The 19,113-nt window shown below is 46.1% G+C and overlaps 1 protein-coding gene across 5 annotated transcripts in view; it reads right to left on the bottom strand.

The window, feature by feature from the left end:
• The window catches only part of ARID4B (AT-rich interaction domain 4B), a 2,504,499-nt gene that overhangs the window by 1,699,078 nt on the left and 786,308 nt on the right, over positions 1-19,113 (bottom strand). For all 5 annotated transcript variants that reach the window (XM_077486552.1, XM_077486551.1, XM_077486548.1 and 2 more), the window contains 2 exons: positions 15,322-15,401; positions 15,153-15,226 (listed from right to left, as the gene is read on the bottom strand). In XM_077486552.1, the coding sequence (XP_077342678.1) occupies positions 15,153-15,226; positions 15,322-15,401 (154 nt within the window). The remainder of the gene's footprint in view (positions 1-15,152; positions 15,227-15,321; positions 15,402-19,113) is intronic.

Here is a 19,113-nt window from a genome sequence, read left to right as displayed (position 1 = left end):
TTGTTTCGCCATATGCGGGGCGATGCATGCATTCTACCCCCTTCAATAGTTAGTATGACGGGCGCGTGGTCCGACCACGTTATATCAAGGATAGAGGATCTGGTAGTTCTATGCAATAGATCTAAATCTGTGAGGAACATATCTGGTCTGGAGTAAGTATTGAATCTAGGAGAATAGTACGAATATGATCTTTCATTTGCGTTCAGGCAACGCCAGGTGTCGAATAGACCTTCCTGGTGTAGGAGTTTTTTAAAATTAGGTAGATGGTTCCTTACTCCAGAAGAGGTATCCAGTTCACTATCTAAAATCATGTTAAAATCACCACATATGAGTATGCTCCCAACACGCACCTGCTCGATTTGTTTGAGTACTTTCCGCAAAAATTTTAATTGGTGTGAGTTAGGAGCATATATGCAAGCAAAAGTAACAGCAATCATATTAATATTGCAGTTTATGAAAGTGTGTTTCTTGCACAGCCAATATGTCCGCGTTCTGCTTGAGTGCTTCTTGCCAGAGAGATCGCCGTTTGGCCGGGTGATTTAGGCCTCGTGCATTTAGGGAAAGAATGTTAATGCTCATTTTTGGCTAATTAGGAATGATATGAGCCGTTCGGTTCGAGGTTTAAATAGGAAGTCTCGAATGTCTGCTAGGCTGTATACAAGAGAGAATATGTGCCCGTATTTAAACGTTTTTAATCCTTGGGCAATTGATCCGAATTGTTCGTTCCCGGAAGAAGGATGTGGAGGATCTATAGGTCTCGGTCTTCCAAGGTGGTATACGAGATCTGTTGCTGAGCACTCGTTGTTTGTGAAGTAGAAGAGCGGGTCTAGAAAGGATTTGTAGAGTGGACTCGAGTAACCAAGATGTGGATCTTTCATACTGCCGTTGGGTGCTTTGTTATAAGCATAGTTCAAGTAGAGGCTATGATTTTTAGAGGCGAAAAACAAAACGTGAAGAAAAACAGCAAACGAAAAACAAGAATAGAAAAGAAAAAAAATGAACTGCAATTTGCAAATAAGAAACAAGACCCATATGGGCCAGGCAACAATTGCCCAATTCGAGGGCTAACGGTACGCTGTTGGGTACCAGGGGCGCTCAGGGAATCTGAATTGAACTTGCGCGGAGGAAGCATTTGTGTAATAGAATCAGGTGAGACGGGCTGTAGATCTCCGGCGTGGTTTCGTTTGCCAGTCGTTGGATATCTTGGCTAAAGTTTGCCCCGTCGGTTGGGGTGGAGCCTGACCCGGGTCAGGAGGTAGGATGTTCCAATTCTTCAAGAGCTGCATCCCTTCTTCCAGTGTGCGGATGAGATGGATGGATCCGTTATAGGAAACTTGTAACTTGGCAGGGTATTTCCACTTATACATAATGTTGTGGTTTCTCATGGCTTTGGTTAGTGTAGACATGTTGCGTCGGAGTTGCAAGGTGTACTGTGACAAGTAAGGCAGGATTTGGAGTGCAGCAGCCGCTTCTGGGATGTTCTCCCCTCTCCGTAGCTTGTCAAGTATTTGTTCTTTGGCTGTGAAAAAATGCATTCGCAGTAGAACATCACGGGGAATTTCCTGAGGCAGGAACCCTGGTTTTGGAACCCTGTGGATTCTATCTATGGACAGGTCCAATGGTGATAGTGATGGGACCAGGGCTTTGAAAAGATCTTGGGCATAAGTTGGAAGTTGTTGTGCCGTCACTGTTTCTGGGACCCCCCGGATTTTTTAATTGTTTCTGCGGGAGCGGTCCTCAAGGTCCGCCATTTTGAGGTGGATCTTTTCTATAGCCTCGTGTTGTACAGCATGAGAGTCCACCAATGCATTGAACGAGGAGGTGACATCACACATTCTTGTTTCTACCTGATGCACTCTCTCCCCTAGGACGCTGATTTCAGCTTTACATTGTTGTAAGCATGACAACATATCTGTTTGCAACGATGCACGTAATAACATTAACAGTTCTTTTAAGGTCGTATCAGAGATGGGCTGACCTGTTGTCGGGAATTGTGCGATCGGATCCGCGATTTGCTGGGTGGCCAATCCGCCGCCACCTGTCGCCATGTTCATCGTCGCTGTACTGGGATGTAGTCTGTTACTAGACTCCAGCCTGGGTCTAGACTTCGCAGGACTCCTGGTCGTTGGAGAATTATTTGGAGAGTCTGACTCGGAGGACTGTGCTTCAGATTCCTCATCCATCTCCTCTGTGCGCTCTGCTCTGGGCGGCTGCTCCATTGACGTCGCTGGCGCTGACACTGACACTGGAGGCTGTGCGTGTTTCGCTGTGTGCTGTCCTCCTCCGCCATCTTTGTGTGGCCCGCGATCCAAGGCCGGATAAAAGTCCGGTAATTTTAAGGCGTGCGGCTGTTTTTGGGATCTTTTCCGCATGGTGGGTCTGTCGGCGGGTGTCTCCGGGGTCGGATGCGCACGGTTCGCCGGTTGTAGAGATCGCGTAGCGGGCTTGTGAGTAGCTATTCCCTGAGCGCGGAGCTGAGCTCACTTAGAGTGCGACCATCTCGCTGCGCGGTCGCCACGCCCCCCCATGGATAGCCTTTTGAAGGAGATAAATGAATTAGAAATCATGAATAAAGCGACACCCTCTTTCTCAATAAGTAATAATCTAGCAAAAGCCTGCAATGACTTACGTACTCTACTGGTGGCCCAACATGCCAGGAACATTCATAAACTCAAAGCTAACCATTATACACATGGCAATAAGGCAGGGAAGCTCTTAGCAATGCAGCTTAAGGACAAAGTACTCAAGCAAAGAATACCGTACATAGTACACCCACAAAATGGCTCTAGACTTACTAACCCTAAAGAAATAGCAGATGCATTCGGCTGGTATTACAGCAGCCTGTACAACCTGAAGGAAGATGCCTCTTCTGCACAGCCCACACCTGATGCCATAGAACGTTTTCTTCAGATACTTAACCTCCCGAAGTTGCAACCACTGCACTTAGAGGAGTTGAACGCCCCATTTTCATTAGCCGAAATACAAAAGACCATAGAAGCCCTCCGTAAAAACAAATCGCCCGGTCCAGATGGATACTCCTCCGAGTATTTTAGGACATTTTCCAGTATTCTGACTACATATATGCAGAGGGTGTTCCATGCAGCTGCCTCCTTGGCCTCTTTCCCACCCGAGATGTTATCGGCCACTATAGTAACACTGCCTAAACCGGGAAAGGATTCAGACAGGGTACAGAACTTCAGGCCCATATCTTTATTAAATGTGGACCTGAAGATATATGCCAAGATTTTGGCCAATAGGTTAACTAAGGTTCTGCCTCAACTGGTACAGCCCGATCAGGTGGGGTTTGTTGCGGGGAGACAGGCCCTGGATGCCACCAGGAGGGTGCTGAACTTGATTCACTCGGCGTCCGGTGGGGGGGGGGGGCAGCAGCCCTCCTCTCGCTGGACGCCGAGAAAGCTTTTGACAGGGTTCATTGGGGGTACCTCTCTGCGGTTTTGTCGAAGTTTGGCTTTTCGGGCCCGGTCCTCTCCGCCATCTCTGCTCTGTACTCCAAACCTTCAGCGCATGTTTTCACAGGGGGCCTTTTCTCTGAACAGTTTTACATTACCAATGGAACAAGACAGGGGTGTCCTTTATCACCCCTGATCTTTGCCCTTTTTAATGGAGCCGTTGGCGGAGAGGATTTGGACTCACCCGAATATTAGAGGTATTAGTTCTGGATCGACTAAGCACTCTATCACTCTATATGCAGATGATGTGATCCTGTCTCTTGTTGATCCAGAGGAATCCCTGAAAATGGTGTACGAGGTGTTGGAAAATTTCAATGAGATTTCTTATAACAAAATTAATGCAACTAAGTCGAGCATATTGGGTATCAATGTTCCATTGGATATGCAGAACCAAATTCAAAAATCCTTACCTTATGCTTGGGCATCTGAATCCATTCAATACTTGGGCATAAGGTTAACCAGCTCCCTATCTCAACTTTACAAATGCAACTTCGAATCTATCCCATCGAGCTTTGAGGGTGAGCTGTCCAGATTTAAAAAGTTTTATCTTTCCTGGTCCGGCAGATTGGCTGCGTATAAGATGTTTCTACTACCAAAGCTCTTGTATCTCTTCAGAGCACTTCCAATTGTGTTGCCTGCTTCCTTTTATAGAACATTACAACGCCAACTGGGTAGATACCTATGGGAAGGGAAGCCTGCCAGATGCGGCTTCAGAATTCTAATCAAACATAGACAGGTGGGAGGAATGGGAGCTCCAGAGCTGAGAGATTATCATATGGCAGCTATATTGGACCAACTTAGAGTCTGGTTCTATACACCTGAACAGAAGCGGTGGCACATATGTGAATTAGAACAGACACAACAGAAGGATCTCTCAGGGCTTCTATATGCCACAGCGATAGGGGACCCCAGAAGATATAAACACCACCCTACTATAAACGCGACACTGCAGGCCTGGGCTTACCTACGCAAACACCAACCAGCCAACACCGACCTTAAACATCTCCCTATCCCCCTCTCGGCCCTGTCCTTCCTTACCCCTGACTTACAAGTGACACATTGGGCAAACTATGGACTCTGTTTTCTTCACCAACTTTTAACGCAAGGTGATATACGGTCATTTGAAAACCTGAAGGCCACTCAGGACATTCCTAAGACTGAATTTCTGACATTTGCCAGATTGACTAGCATGATCCCTGACGATCGTACACAGTACTTTAGCCTCCCGGAATGTATTTGGGAGCTGTGGCAGCCAACCTCAGTACAAAAGAAAGGTATTACGGCCATATACAATCTCCTTCATGGTAAACTGCATTTTGAGATGTACTATCAGCTAACCAAGTGGGAAGAGGATCTAAATATCACTATATCCCCAGACCAATGGGTCAGGGCTATTAAGAGCAGTTACATTTCCACTTGTTGTTCCACTTTTAGGGAAGGCGCACATAAGTTACGATTTCGATGGTACAGGACGCCTTACATAATAGCGAAATACGCAGGAGAGGGTACGAACGCATGCTGGAGAGGATGTGGCCAGGTGGGAAATCTGGCACACATATTTTGGTTCTGTGTATCTTCACGAAGCTTCTGGGGGGAATTAAGTAAGGTACTAGCTACGTTAACAGGAATCTTAAATCCTCTCAGAGTAGAACAAGCTCTTCTAGGTGTAGATTTAGATATTTATCCCACCCCAGAGCGCACATTAGTGACACATATTTTATTCGCAGCTCGGCTGAGCATTACGCGAAAATGGAAATCTACTGCTTCCCCTTTGGTGTCAAAAGTAGTGGCCCTAGTTGACCACTCGTTTGAATATGAAAGAACGGTAGCGTATCAGGAAGATAGACTACAACCCTTTCTTCGGAAATGGGCCTTATGGGACAAATATAGAAGACGTCCTTAAATTTAATTATTAAATTTCTTTGCTAAAATAGTTGTGACTTGTTTGAAATACTGCAAATATCTCATTCCTACGTTGACATTATCTAGCCGTTTATCAACACTCAACCATTAATGTATATCATTTGTATAGGAAAGAGAATTACTAGTATTTTCGGTTACCTTACTTTCATGATACTGCACAGGATATGTACTCCTTTTTGTTTAATTGACCTTGCACATGCATTTGTGGATTGTTAATTTGTGAAACTTTCAATAAAAAGATTGTTAAAAAAAAAAAAAAAAAAGAGTGAAACATAATGTGACCAAAACGAGCCAAAAATGAAAAAAGGCCAAAAAAAACCCCTAAAAAATAGAAAAACAAACCAAAAATTGTAGAAAAAGAGCCTGGGGGGTAAAAACCACCCAGGAGTCCACAGCCACAGCTGTGGAACAGAGGGAGGCACATCGGGGGCTCCAGCTCATCTGGAGTGACCCCCGCCATCTTCCAGCAAAAATAACAAGTAGCAAAAATGTTATACTATAGTCCCAAAGATCGAAGATAGGGAAAAAAAAAAGAAAACAACAACCCTTTGGATATGGGTGTAAACACCCCCAATTAGGGGAAAACATAGTGAAATAAGGGCCGAGGCCGGATCTGACCAGACACAAGATATGGAAGTTCTCTTCAAGGAGGGAGTCTGGGAAATGGGCTCTGCTGGGGAGTAGAGAAGGATTTCTGCGATTTTTGACGAGCAGGGGTCCAAATCCGGCCTGGAATAGACGTGGGTCTGGGTGTCATCGGGAGTGGAGTGGGATCTTCGTCAGGTAACGGTGGCAGACCCAGGTTGCGGATGAATGCTTCACTTTCCTGGAGGTCCCTCATGGAGTACTGAATCCCATCTTTAGTAGCCGAAAGACGAAAGGGGAAACCCCAGCGATATGGGAACTGGTGGTTCTGCAGGTGTGTGGTCACAGGGTGAAAGCTGCGACGTTTGGCAAGGGTGATTGGAGATAAGTCACTGAAAATTTAAAATCTTGGCCCCCTTAAATTCCAATCGAGATTTATTGCGAGTGGCCACGGTCAAAGCTTCTTTGCTATCATAGTAATGAAAGCGCACTATGATGTCTCTAGGGTTAGCTCCAGCAGGGGGTTTTGGGGCTAAGGATCTGTGTGCTCTATCCAGGCTCCAGTCTATATCCGGAATTCGAGGAGCAACGACATTGAAGAGACTAAGCTGATGTGGTCTGATCTCTCCCTCACTGACGGCCTCAGGGACCCCTCTGATACGTAGATTTTGACGGTGTTCCCTGTTCTCCAGGTCTTCTTGTTGGGACTGAAGCTGAGAGACAGATTGCTTCAAACCGGCGTTGTCTTCTTCTAAAGCATGCACATATTGTATCAAGTCATCAAATTTAGTTTCAAGGACGTCAGTCCGTTCACCTATTTGAACAAGCTCCCCCCGCAACTCGTGAGCAAGTTTGCCCATTTCCTTAGAAACATTGCTGGTTAGGTCTTGCAGAAAAACTCGCAATTTGTCGTCCAGAACTTCAACTGTCACAGGGGCAGACATTATGTCTGGGTGGTTGCCCGTCAGGGTTTGTGGGCTGACTTGTACTGTCAATTGGGAGGTCACCTGTGCGTATGTGGAAGAACCTGGAGAAGGGGACGGGGATGCTGACCTGCTCAGAAAGCGGTCTAGAGTCTGTGAGGGCCATAGATCCGGAGACAGAGACTGAGGAAGATGCTTAGGCCCGTATTTCACCATGAGGCGTTGGGACTAGGTATATATTAGGTACATGCGGTGCTCCCCATGCGGAGGTATTGGTCGTGTGTTGAGGGGGAGCATAGGAAGGCGGCAAAGGTCAACATAGAATGATTACATAGCTGTCAACTTAGGAGACCTGGGATGTGTCCCCAATATAGATATCTGTAACATGTAGATCACAAGACAGTAGGGGGGAGTTGAGAGGGGGGCGGCAGGTGGACAGCAGCGGCACAGGAAGTGTAAGGACCCCACAACCTGTGTAGAAATACCAGCTGGCCGAGAGGTTCAGGGTGCAGACCTGGGCAGGAGAAGGGCACAGGGGAGCCTTTAAGTGTAGAGGAGGGGGTGTGGGTGATCCAAGATGGTCGCCGGCTAGGCCGAGCTCGCAGTCTTAGGGTGGAGAGGAGGCTGCGGAGCGGGCAGGGGATCCTCCCAAAGTGTCCAGTCCCCTCTGTGGCGGGGGATTATGGCCTGTCCCGAGGGAGCAGCAGCACTGGGGTTGAGGGAAAGTCAGAAGGCAGGCTCTGGGTGTAGCAAGATGGCCGCCGGAGCTCACCTTAATAATTGATGGCCTGTATCCCCCTCCGGGGTCCGCTGTCGTGCTGTGGGCTTTCGTTCCTCAGCGGGAGGGTCCCGCCGCCTGTGTGGTGCCGGATGGAGCCGAGATGGCCGTGAACGGACCGGGATTCCGCCGTCCGGTAGTCCCGGAGGTAGAGTAGGCCGCAGGATGGCGGTGTCCGGCCTGATGTGAAGTCCGCGGCCGCGGGTCGCTCCGAGGTGCCGAGGCCGGAAAAAAACGATCCCAGCCTAAGGGTAATGTATCCCGCGAGTAGGCTGGGTAGCTCGGTGGGCTCGGAAAGGCGTCACAAGCAAGGATGGCGGTGGATGCTGAGAGGGGCCAGCGGAGCTCCTCTCCCACACGTCAGTCCTATTCAGCGGCCGGCCACGCCCCCCACGGGAATTTATTTGGGGAAAACAGTACCCGCTATGGATGTGGCAGTCCCTAGTACATCCGCTGCACAACCCTATCACTCCCAGGCTTCAGAATCTTCTTCTGATAATGACAGTCAGGAAATGTCTGCAGGATTTGATTCTTCGCAAAATCCTTATGATGGCTCTAATCTGTTTGGTGCCAAACTAGACTCGGCCATTTCCAAAGTCACGGGAGGAAAATCTGGTCTGATTCCCTCCGATAAAAGACCCAAGGCTCAGAGAGGGCCTTCTTTTAGACGCAATCTCCAGGATAAATACAGGGAGTCCAGATCCTACCGTCCCGGTAGAGAGTTTAGGAGAGATTGAAAGAATACTAAACCTTCCTTCCTGAGAATGCAGAAGACCAAGGCTACACCTGCGGGGGAGCACCCAAAATCATTTTGAAAGTTTGCCCGCCCACCCAGCGCAGGTGGGCGCTAGGCTAAGGGGTTTTCTTCAGATCTGGACAAGGCATATACAGGACCTTTGGGCACTGTCCACAATCAAGTATGGGCACAAGTGGGAGTTTGTGAACAAGTTTCCAGGAAACCACTTCCAGGCTACCAGACTACCATCCACACTATTCAGGAGAAATCTCCTTGTAAAATATGTCGCTGAGTTAAAACAAAAGGGGGCTATTGTAGAGGTCCCGTCGGCTCAAAGAGGGAGAGGATTCTACTCCCCTTTATTTTTAGTGAAGAAAAGGACAGGAGATTTTCGTCCAGTATTAGATCTCAAAAGGCTCAACAGGAACATCAGAGTGGGAGCCTTCAAGATGGAGAGTCTCCAATCCATGCTCCTAGCGATAAGTCTGGGCGATTGGATGCTGTCAGTAGATTTGTCAGACACCTATCTTCACATCCCAATCTATCCGGTTTTTCAAAAATGTATTCGATTCGCCATCAATCATTACCATTTTCAGTTTCGGTGCCTTCCATTCGGCATCTCGTCAGCTCCCAGGACATTCACCAAAGTTCTATTACCGTTAGTGGCATTCCTCAGAGGGAAAGGTCTTCAAATTCACCATTACCTAGACGACATCCTACTGTTGGCAAAAAGTCAGGAGATATTGCTTCAGCACCAAGAAATTCTTCTTTCAACTCTCCACAACTTTATCATCAATTGGAAGAAGAGCAGTTTACAACCCACTCAGAAGATGGTGTTCCTAGGAGCACATCTGGACACCAAACTGAACAGAGTGCAACTCCGCAGGCAAAGATTCAGCCTCTAATACAAAAAATGCGGAGACGGCTATCAGCAAATCATCTGTCAGCCAGGGTCTGTCTAAGCCCACGTACACACGGTCGGAGAATCCGTCGGAACGTGTCCTATCGGACCGTGTCGTCGGATAATCTGAGTGTGTGTGGTATGCATCGGATTGATTCCGTCAGAATATCCGTCGGACCCAATTTTCCAACATGTTGCAAATATTTCCTGACCAACTGGGCCGGTCGGACATACTCCGATCATGTGTAGAGAATTTTGATCGGACCAAGTGCCACGCATGCTCAGATCAAATTCCTACATCAAAGCTATTGGCTACTAGCCTGAATGTAGTCCCATCGTAACGAAATTACGTCATCACGTTCTGAAAGATCGGATTTTTCGCCAACTTTGTCCGACCGTGTCTATGGAACAGTTTCGGACAAGATCCGACGGCCAAAATCTGACGGGCAAAATCCGATGGATTTGGTTGTGGAAATCTCCGACCGTGTGTACAGGGGCTAAGTATGCTGGGATCTATGTCTGCAACCATACCCATGGTACAATGGTCCCAATGGCACATGAGAACCCTGAAAAACTTTTTTCAAGCAGTGTCCATGCATCAGATCATTGTCATCTCCAGGTCGGTGAAGCGATCAATATGGTGGTGGACACACCAAAGCAATTTAAAAAGATACAAGCTAATTGTCCCTCCGGACCCAGAGGTAGTGACTTTGGATGCTTGCCAGAGCGGCTGGGGAGCCCACTATCAGGATCTAGCAGCTCAGGGCCACTGGCAGTTCCAAGCCCTAGGAGTGGTTTCCAATATATTGGAACTCAGGGTGGCCTTTCATGCCTTGAGGGCATTCACACCTCTACTGTCTGGAAAAATGTGTTTATCAGAATGGACAACAGGGTGGCAGTGTCTTATGTACAGAGACAGGGAGGTACCAGAAGTGTCACTCTGATGAGGGAAGTTCATCCTATTTTAGAATGGGCTCAGATACACCTGGCAGACTTGAGAGCAGTTTATGACCCAGCAGCACAGAATGTATTGGCCGACTATCTGAGTCGGAGATCGTTGTCCAACAACGAGTGGTCTTTGAGTCCTCAAATTTTTCTCTCTCCTGACGGAAGCCTGGGGGATGCCAGAGATAGACCTAGCAGCCACACCAATGAACACCAAATGTCGCAGGTTCCTGTCAAGAAATCAGTTTCCGTCAGCTGAGGGAATAGACTGTCTGGTCCATCCATGGAATTTCAAGTTGGGGTACATATTCCCTCCTACTCCATTGATTGTAAGGTTCCTATCCAGACTTTGGAGGTCCTCAGTAACAATAATCGCAGTGATTCCATTCTGGCCGAGGAGGCCGTGGTTTACGACCCTTCTGCAACTCAGTCTTCAACCGCCAATTCCTCTTCCATTAAAACCGGACCTTCTCTCACAAGAACAGTTCTTCCATCCAGCTCCCGAGAGGTTGCATCTGATGGCCTGGAAATTGAGAGGTCTAGACTGAGGGTGCAAGGCTATTCTCAGGAGGTCATCTCTACCTTAATGCAGGCTAGGAAGGTTTCTACTAATTCCATCTATGCAAGGATTTGGGAAAAGTTCTGCCTCATGGCCCAAGGGAGAGATTGGAGTCCTCTTTCTCCAGAACCGCCTCAAATTCTGGAATTCCTGTCGGGAATTAACAAAGGGTCTGAGTTCAAGTACCCTCAAGGTGCAGGTTTCTGCTCTTTCCGCTAAAACAGGCACAAAATGGGATTTCCATCCACTGGTCATACAATTTCTTAAAGCTAGCCTGAAGATAAAACCTCCTAGGAAACCTATTTTTCCATCATGGGATCTGTCAGTAGTCCTCCATGCTTTTTCCAATCCACCAATTATTCCTTTGGAGTCTGTTTCACTATGGGACTTAACTTTGAAACTTTCTTTTTTTATTGCTATAACATCAGCCAAGAGAGTTTTAGAAATTCAAGCTCTGATTATTTCAGAACCTTATTTGGTTTTCTTTCCGGATAGGGTAGTTTTTAGACCCTCAGATCGTGTCATACCCAGAGTGGCTACTTCCTTTCAACCAAGACATTGTCCTTCCATCCTTCACTGATGATCAGGGAGAGCCTCATCCGCTGGACATTAAAACCACCATCAGCAACTACTTGTCAGCCACCATCTCCTTTAGTAAGACAGACTCTCTCTTGGTCATTCCTCATGGAACCAGACGCGGGCAGGCAGCTTCCTCACGCACTATTGCATCCTGGTTGGTGAGAGCCATTAAAAAGGCATATTCCAATCAACATTTGGCGACTCCAGAAGACATCAGGGCTCATTCTACTAGGGCAGTGGCTACCTCCTGGGCAGCATATTGCAGGGTTTCTCCAGAGATGATTTGTAGGGCAGCAACTTGGTCTTCCGAGCATACTTTAATTTCTCACTATAGAGTGAATTCTGCCCATTTGTCCTTGGCAGATTTTGTTAGATCTGTTACAGTATAAGAGCCAATTCTTCTGCATTGTAGGAATTAAATATTATTTGCATTTACCCACCCGTCTGGACAGTTATTTCCCAGTGTGTGCTGCCATGAAAGCGTCAGGAAAACAGAAAATTGTATACTCACCTTTCCGTAATTTTCTTTTCCTGACACATCTTCATGGCACCACACAATGCCCATCCCGTTTTGTTTTGTTTGTGATGATATTTACAGAGAATGCAGCGGGGGGTCTCCCCTTCAAATTTTTAGTTAACCAATCCTGTCAGATTGTGGGAGCGGAGTCACAACCCAGTGCGTGGTGCCATGAAGATGCGTCAGAAAGGAAAATTAAGGAAAGGTGAGTATACAATTTTCCGTTTTTCACATGTTATAGAACTAAAGAGGTGATGCAAATATGCAAAAAAAAAAAAAAAAACAAAGTATGCATTATTCAGGCTTCAGATTTTTATACAAAATAAAAAAAAAAAATTCTTGACTTATCAATCATACTGCCTTTCTTCATTTACACAGTATACATGGAGCTTCGTAAAGGCAAACAGATTAGAAACTGGTACAGTTTAACGTTACATAGTACATGTGGTTGAAAAAAAAGATACAAGTCCACCCAGTTCAACAGGTGAAAAAACAAAAAAACAACCCCCCACACAAATAGAAAACCTCTATATACACTATTCCAAGGCTCAACAAATAGGCTTTTGTCAGGCCAATCACAGTTACAGGAATGCACAATTTGTATCGCCTGATGCCCACGACATGCAGCTCCAGGCGTCAGGCAGGTCGTTTTCTTCTACATTTAGCCCTGCTGCGGGCTCACTTGTCAGGTGGAAGCATGCACACCAACCCCAGTCCCCCCCACCCATCTGTGGTCTTGGGACTGGCATAGCGGGTGCCAGAGGGTAGAGGGGAGGGAGGAGAGTGGACACACATCTGCACTCCTCCCCATCTTGTTCTCCTTACCCAGAAGCAACATGCATGACATCACTTTCAGGTCCCTGTTGACAGTTTCCCTGGTGTGGCTAGGAAATAAAGCATTGCGATCTGCACAGCATTACATTCAGTGGAGCACAAGGGAGACATGCAGGGGACTATTTGTCCCATATGTGATGTAGCCCCCTCTACCTAAAGGTAGGGGCTAGAGTAGGATTTTTTTCTTTAAGCACAGGGCTAATATGCAGGTAAATTTAGCCAAGCCTGTGTTTTATCTCAGGCCTGGTTGTTTTGATTAGAGACTGGGTGTTTCTAGTAGAGTGGGGGTGTGGTCCCCTGTACTCAGAGAAGCCTCCTCTGCTTTAAGATGGCTAGTTCTGGAAGAGAGGTTGGACTTGAGACTTGAGTGGCAGGCAGCTCCTGTGAGGAGCCCTGACCGATCATCCTTCGGTATTGGCAGGGGGCAGGCCTCCCATACAAACCGGGGTCACATGCTTCCAGGGAGGAGATCTGGAAAGAAGAAGTAGCCTTTAAGTGGAGGAGGGTAGAGAAGCATTCTGTGACCAGAGACACAGAACTATTATCCTCCTACAGAAAGGTCAGTGTAGAACGCTGTGGCCGGGGTACACAGTGTTGGCTGAAAGCAGTGGTCTGCTCCGCTGCTACGTGTCGGGTCATCGTGTGGAGATATCAAGTAATTTTCGGCCTGGTTAGCACAATGGTAGTGCCTTCGAAAGACTGTGTGGCTGTCTGATTTCCTGGGCCATCGGGGAGAAGCAATGTGTGCTTCTGGCTCTTGGGGTCATATGGACAATCAGAGTGATTCCTCTTTGTTTAAACGGAAGGAAGAAATAGAAAGTTATGCAAAAGGATTTGTACAAGAAAGTAGAAGTAATAGTATGCAGAAGTCCCCCCTTCCCCAAGGCACCCCCTCAAGTTGAGGGCACGTGGCCTGGCACGGCTCAGGGGGGGGGGGGGGGGGCGCTCGCTCGTCCTGGACCTGGATATGGACCTAGGGGGGACCCCCACGCTGATTGTTCGGCGTAGGGGTTCCCCTTTAAGTCCATACCAGGTGACGGGGCCTTCACTGGCCCCGGCTACCTGGAGACGTGCTCAAAATGAGTGTGTGGGCGAGTCCGTTCATTTCAAAAGTACGGCGGCTAGTCTGGTGGACTTAGTATGCCGTATTAGTCCGCTGCAAAAGTTACGTGTGTGGGCAAATAGCTCGTTCGGAAAGTCTGACAGAGGGGTGAATTTAACTTCCTAGTGGTAGATTTCCTCTCGCTTCATGCCGTCTCCCTCCATTTGTATGTAGGAGTCGTTTGTAAGTCGGATGTTTGTAACCCGGGGACCGCTTGTACTGAACTGGCAGAACCATCACTTGTATTCACCGTAAGAGCTGTGAAAATGTGGAAGAGGCTTTTTTTGTATTTTGAGATTAACTCCCCTTGTCCTCTGTGATGACCTTCACTTCCACCCGGAAGATTTGGCTGCTCAATGACCAGGCCAATTTTTTGTGATAAGGCACTGCTTTAACTGACAATTATCTGGGATAGATGTATGGATTTTTTTTTTTTACTAGTAATGGTGGTGATCTGCGATTTTTATCGGGACTGCGATATTGCGATGGACAAATTGGACACTTGACATATTTTTGGGAACATTGACAATTATACAGTGATCAATGCTATAAAAATGCACTGATTACTGTATAGATGTCATTGGCAGGGAAGGGGTTAACACTAGGGGGTGATCAAGGGGTTAACTGTGTTCCCTAGGTGTGTTTTAACTTAACTGTAGGGGGGATGGGACTGTCTAGGAGGAGATAGAGATTGGTGTTTATACTTAGTATGAGCATGCAATCTGTCTACTCCCCTGAAAGAACCAGGAGTTGCGTGTTTACACACAGAGATCCTGGTTCTCGCTCCTAGTGGACAAAAGTCAAAGCAATGTAAGGCAACGCTATTTTGCCCAGCCGGACCCATTCTGGTGGCTGGTCGGCAAGCAGTTAAAGGGAATAGTTCTACACCAAGTTCACTGTATGGACCACTTACATATTTACACATGTTAATCATATGCCTCTAAGGCCGTGTTCACAGCTGCGGCTGTGGATCACAGCAGGGGGTCCCGTGTGTCCCTGTTCTCTGTTTCAGGTGCAGATTTTTACATGAATTCGGACCAGAAACAGAACCGAAGACGCACATGACCCTTTTTCCAGTGCTCTCCATAGCCATCCCGGAGGTGTGTGAACCAGTTCCATTGAAAGCCGGTCACACACTCCTGTCACGCAAATTGGATGCAGGGATACAGCCCTTGAAAAAATTCAGTTCAGCTAATCGTTCCTCATAACGGAGCTCCTCCATGCCTCTTATAAGTTTGGCTGCCCATCTTTGTATCTGTCAACAAAAGTATTCTGAATCTGAATTCGAAATAGCTCTTACCTGGCTTTAAAATACAGTCAGTTTTAAGAGAAATGTCACCAATGTCTCGAATATCTGCTTTTCCCACAGAAAAGCTAGAAAAATCAACAAAATTTGTCAAAATTGACTACTTATCAATATATCTGTCAATAAATAAATAAATAAATAAATAAATAAAAAACGTACTTACAATTTGCCATCTTTAAATGAGCGTACAAAAATAAAATCTTTTTTAACTGCTATGTCATCGCAACACTCTGGTGATACCACCTGTTAAATGAGAACACAGATGAGAATTTTATTTATTAATATACACTTTTACAGCTTACAACCAAAAATTATTTAAACAGTATGGAAATTTTGAGACAGAACTAGGATACAGATATAAATACATTCATTGAAAAATTATATGGCCTAAACCAATCTTGAAAGTGATTGTAAAGGTATATATATATATATATATATATACACATATACATACATACGTACATACACACACACACACACACACACACACACACACACACACACACACACACACACACACACAGTATCTCACAAAAGTGAGTGCACCCCTCAAATTTTTGTAAATATTTTATTATATCTTTTCATGCAACGCTGAATAAATGACACTATATTGTCCCCTCAAAATAACTCAACACACAGCCATTAACCACGGAGTATACCCCTAAGTGAAAATGTCCAAATTGGGCCCAAAGTGGCAATATTTTGTGTGGCCACCATTATTTTCCAGCACTGCTTTAGTGATCTTGGGCATGTAATTCACTAGAGCTTTATAGGTCCACTCTTCCATGACATCACGGAGCGGGTGGATGTTGGAGACGTTGTGCTTCTCCACCTTCCGTTTGAGGATGCCTCATAGATGCTCAATAGTGGTTTATAGGGTTTAGATCCGGAGACATGCTTGGCCAGTCCATCACCTTTACCCCAGCTTCTTTAGCAAGGCAGTGGTTATCTTGGAGGTGTGTTTGGGGTCTTTATGTTGGAATACTGCCCTGCAGCCCAGTCTTCGAAGGGAAGAAATCATGCTCTGCTTCAGTCACAGTACATGTTGGTATTCATGGCTCCCTCAATGAGCTGTAGCTCCCCAGTGCCGGCAGCACTCATGCAGCCCCAGACCATAACACTCGCACCACTATGCTTGACTGTAGGCAAGACACACTTGTCTTAACTCCTCACCTGGTTGCCGCCACACACTGGACACCATCTGAACCAAATAAGTTTATCTTGGTCTCATCAGACCACAGGACATGGTTCCAGCAATCCATGTCCTTAGTTTGCTTGTCTTCAAACTGTTTGCGAGCTTTCTTGTGCATCATCTTTAGAAGAGGCTTCCTTCTGGGACAACAACCATGCAGATCGATTTGATGCAGTGTGTGGCGTATGGTCTGTGCACTGACAGGCTCACCCCCCACCCCCCCTCACCCTTTCAACCTCTGCAGCAATGCTGGCATCACTCATACGTCTATTTCCCAAAGAAAACCTCTGGATATGTCGCTGAGCACGTGCACTCAACTTCTTTGGTCTACCATGGCGAGGCCTGTTCCGAGTGGAACCTGTCCTGTCAAACTGCTGTATGGTCTTGGCCACCAGCTCAGTTTCAGGGCCTTGGCAATCTTCTTATAGCCTAGGCCAGGGATATGCAATTAGCGGACCTCCAGCTGTTGCAGAACTATATGTCCCATGAGGCATAGCAAGACTCTGACAGCCACAAGCAGGACACCTAGAGGCAGAGGCATGATGGGACTTGTAGTTCTGCAACAGCTTGAGGTCCAGTAATTGCATATCCCTGGCCTAGGCCATCGTTATGTGACTGGCCATTTTGGTTTCCATTTCCTCTTTCTCTCCTCTAAATCATCTCAATCCCTTTATAAGAAGTTTCCCTACAAAAACACCTACTAGACAGGCCTCAGTTAATCTATAAGACAGATGGTCCTCTAAATATTATATGTTTTGAAACATTTTGTTTTAAAACTTTATTGCCTAAAATCAGGTTAGTACCAATATTGTATCTGATTTCTCATTATACAAGACGGTTTATTAATTATCAATGTCTGTATGGACATTGGTTTTCATAATCTGGTAATTATATATTTTATGTGATTTTGCCAATCTCATATAGTTTTCAATTTTATTTCTATTGTTATTTTAGTTATAATAATTTTATTGCTGATACTTTTTAAAAGGTTTTTTCCACTGATACTAATTTTAACTCTGGTATTAGATAACTGTGTACTAAGTGGATAAATATATATTTTTTTAATATGTACAATGTAAATGGTCCTTATAGTGTGCAGTGACTCCAACTGGTATGACACCATTAGAAACAAATGATATTGTTTCCGGCGAAATATAGTTGTACCAATGTGTATTCCACTTTGAGAGGGCGACCAATGTGGCCCTAATATTTAATATCAAATACATTTGGCCATATGACATCCAAAGTATATATGTTATCTCATTTGACAAACTCTAATGTTTATAAAAAGAAAAGGGGGGCAAGTGTGACTTTAAATGAAGCATGTCAATTGAAAATAAGAATAATAAATACATGTGAGTAGATGAAATGATTTAGATTTAATTTATAATCAATAACCCCTAAGGGTAGTCCATGATCTGAATGCATACAATGGTAGTACAGTAATATAAATATAGATATACACTCAATAATAATAATCAAAAAATCTGGAGTATAGACAAATCAATGGACATACAGTTCATAACATAAATACATAAATTACTAATCAAAATCACATGAATGAGTACAAACTCTATAGGACAAAAATTTATATCATCAATGATTAAAATAAGCTTAATTGGGCATCCTTAATTTGAGAACCTGACGTGTTTCTTGGCTTCTTGCCAGTCATCAGGGGTGGGATGCATGTTTTTAAATATAGCCCAAAAATTGGGCAGAACTTCCAGCAATGGGAACTGTTAGAGCTGAGATATAACCGTCTCATCTGGGGTTGAGGCAGGATTCCGACCATCCCCCAACAATGTCAGGGGGCAGGCCAGGGGGAACCAAACCAGACACCCTCAACACTAGTCCACTAGGTACTGAATGTACATGTGTGTTACCCAAATCCATATGTAGAGTTAAGGAGTGATCCCTTCCTAGTGGTGTCCCCCTCTTCAGTTCTTCTTGCTGGGCCTTCACTTTCTTCTTCCGGCTCTTTTATTAGCGGTGGCCCGGTCTTCTGTTGCTGTCACCGCCGCTTCTTGCCTCCTTCTTCTCTCCTTCCTTGCGATGTTGACACAATGTTGACACAATGCAATGCTGTCTCTGGCCACAATGGCAGGGACGCGTTGTGCGGCGACTTATATAGGGACAAGGGGCGGGGTCACCAGGTGATGTCACATGGGACCCCGCCCCCTTATATCACAGTCCCAGCATCCTCCGGGACTGTGACATCATAAAGGGGCAGGGTCACCATGTTACATCACCCAGTGACTCCGCCCCTTGTCCCTATATAAGTCATCGCACAACGCGTCCCTGTCATTGCGGCCAGAGAGAGTGTCAAGTCAACATCTCAAGGAAGAAGAAGAGAAGAAGAGAAGGCAGTGGTGGCGGTGACAGGAGACTGGGCCAATGCTAGTAAAAGAGCTGGAAGAAGAACCGAAGAGGGGGACAAGACCCCCGAAGAGCGGGACAAGACCCCAAAAGAGCGGGACGGAAGAAGACCCCCGAACGGCGGCGACGGCGAAGAAGAAAGCTGGGCTCCTCCGCTAGTAAAAGAGCTAAAGATAGCGGAGGAGTCCGGAAAGAAGACCCCCCAAGACGATGTAGGGCTTCCTCTTTAAGTCCATACCAGGTGACGGGGCTCGCGGGGTGTCAATCTCACTGATGGAGGCGGCGACATTGACTTCCTGCGCTAGTCCCGTCTGCCTAGAGCCGCATTCAAAATGAACAGACTTTATTCTGTGTGTAGGCAAGTCCGTTCATTTCAAAAGTCCGGCG

This window comes from Lithobates pipiens, unplaced genomic scaffold (assembly GCF_037356315.1).
Source record: "Lithobates pipiens isolate NorthernLeopardFrog02 unplaced genomic scaffold, aLitPip1_a1.2 Scaffold_18, whole genome shotgun sequence".
NCBI classification, from domain to species: domain Eukaryota; kingdom Metazoa; phylum Chordata; class Amphibia; order Anura; family Ranidae; genus Lithobates; species Lithobates pipiens.
The sequence above is the reverse complement of the archived record's forward strand: the minus strand, read 5'-3'. Positions and strand labels throughout refer to the sequence as shown.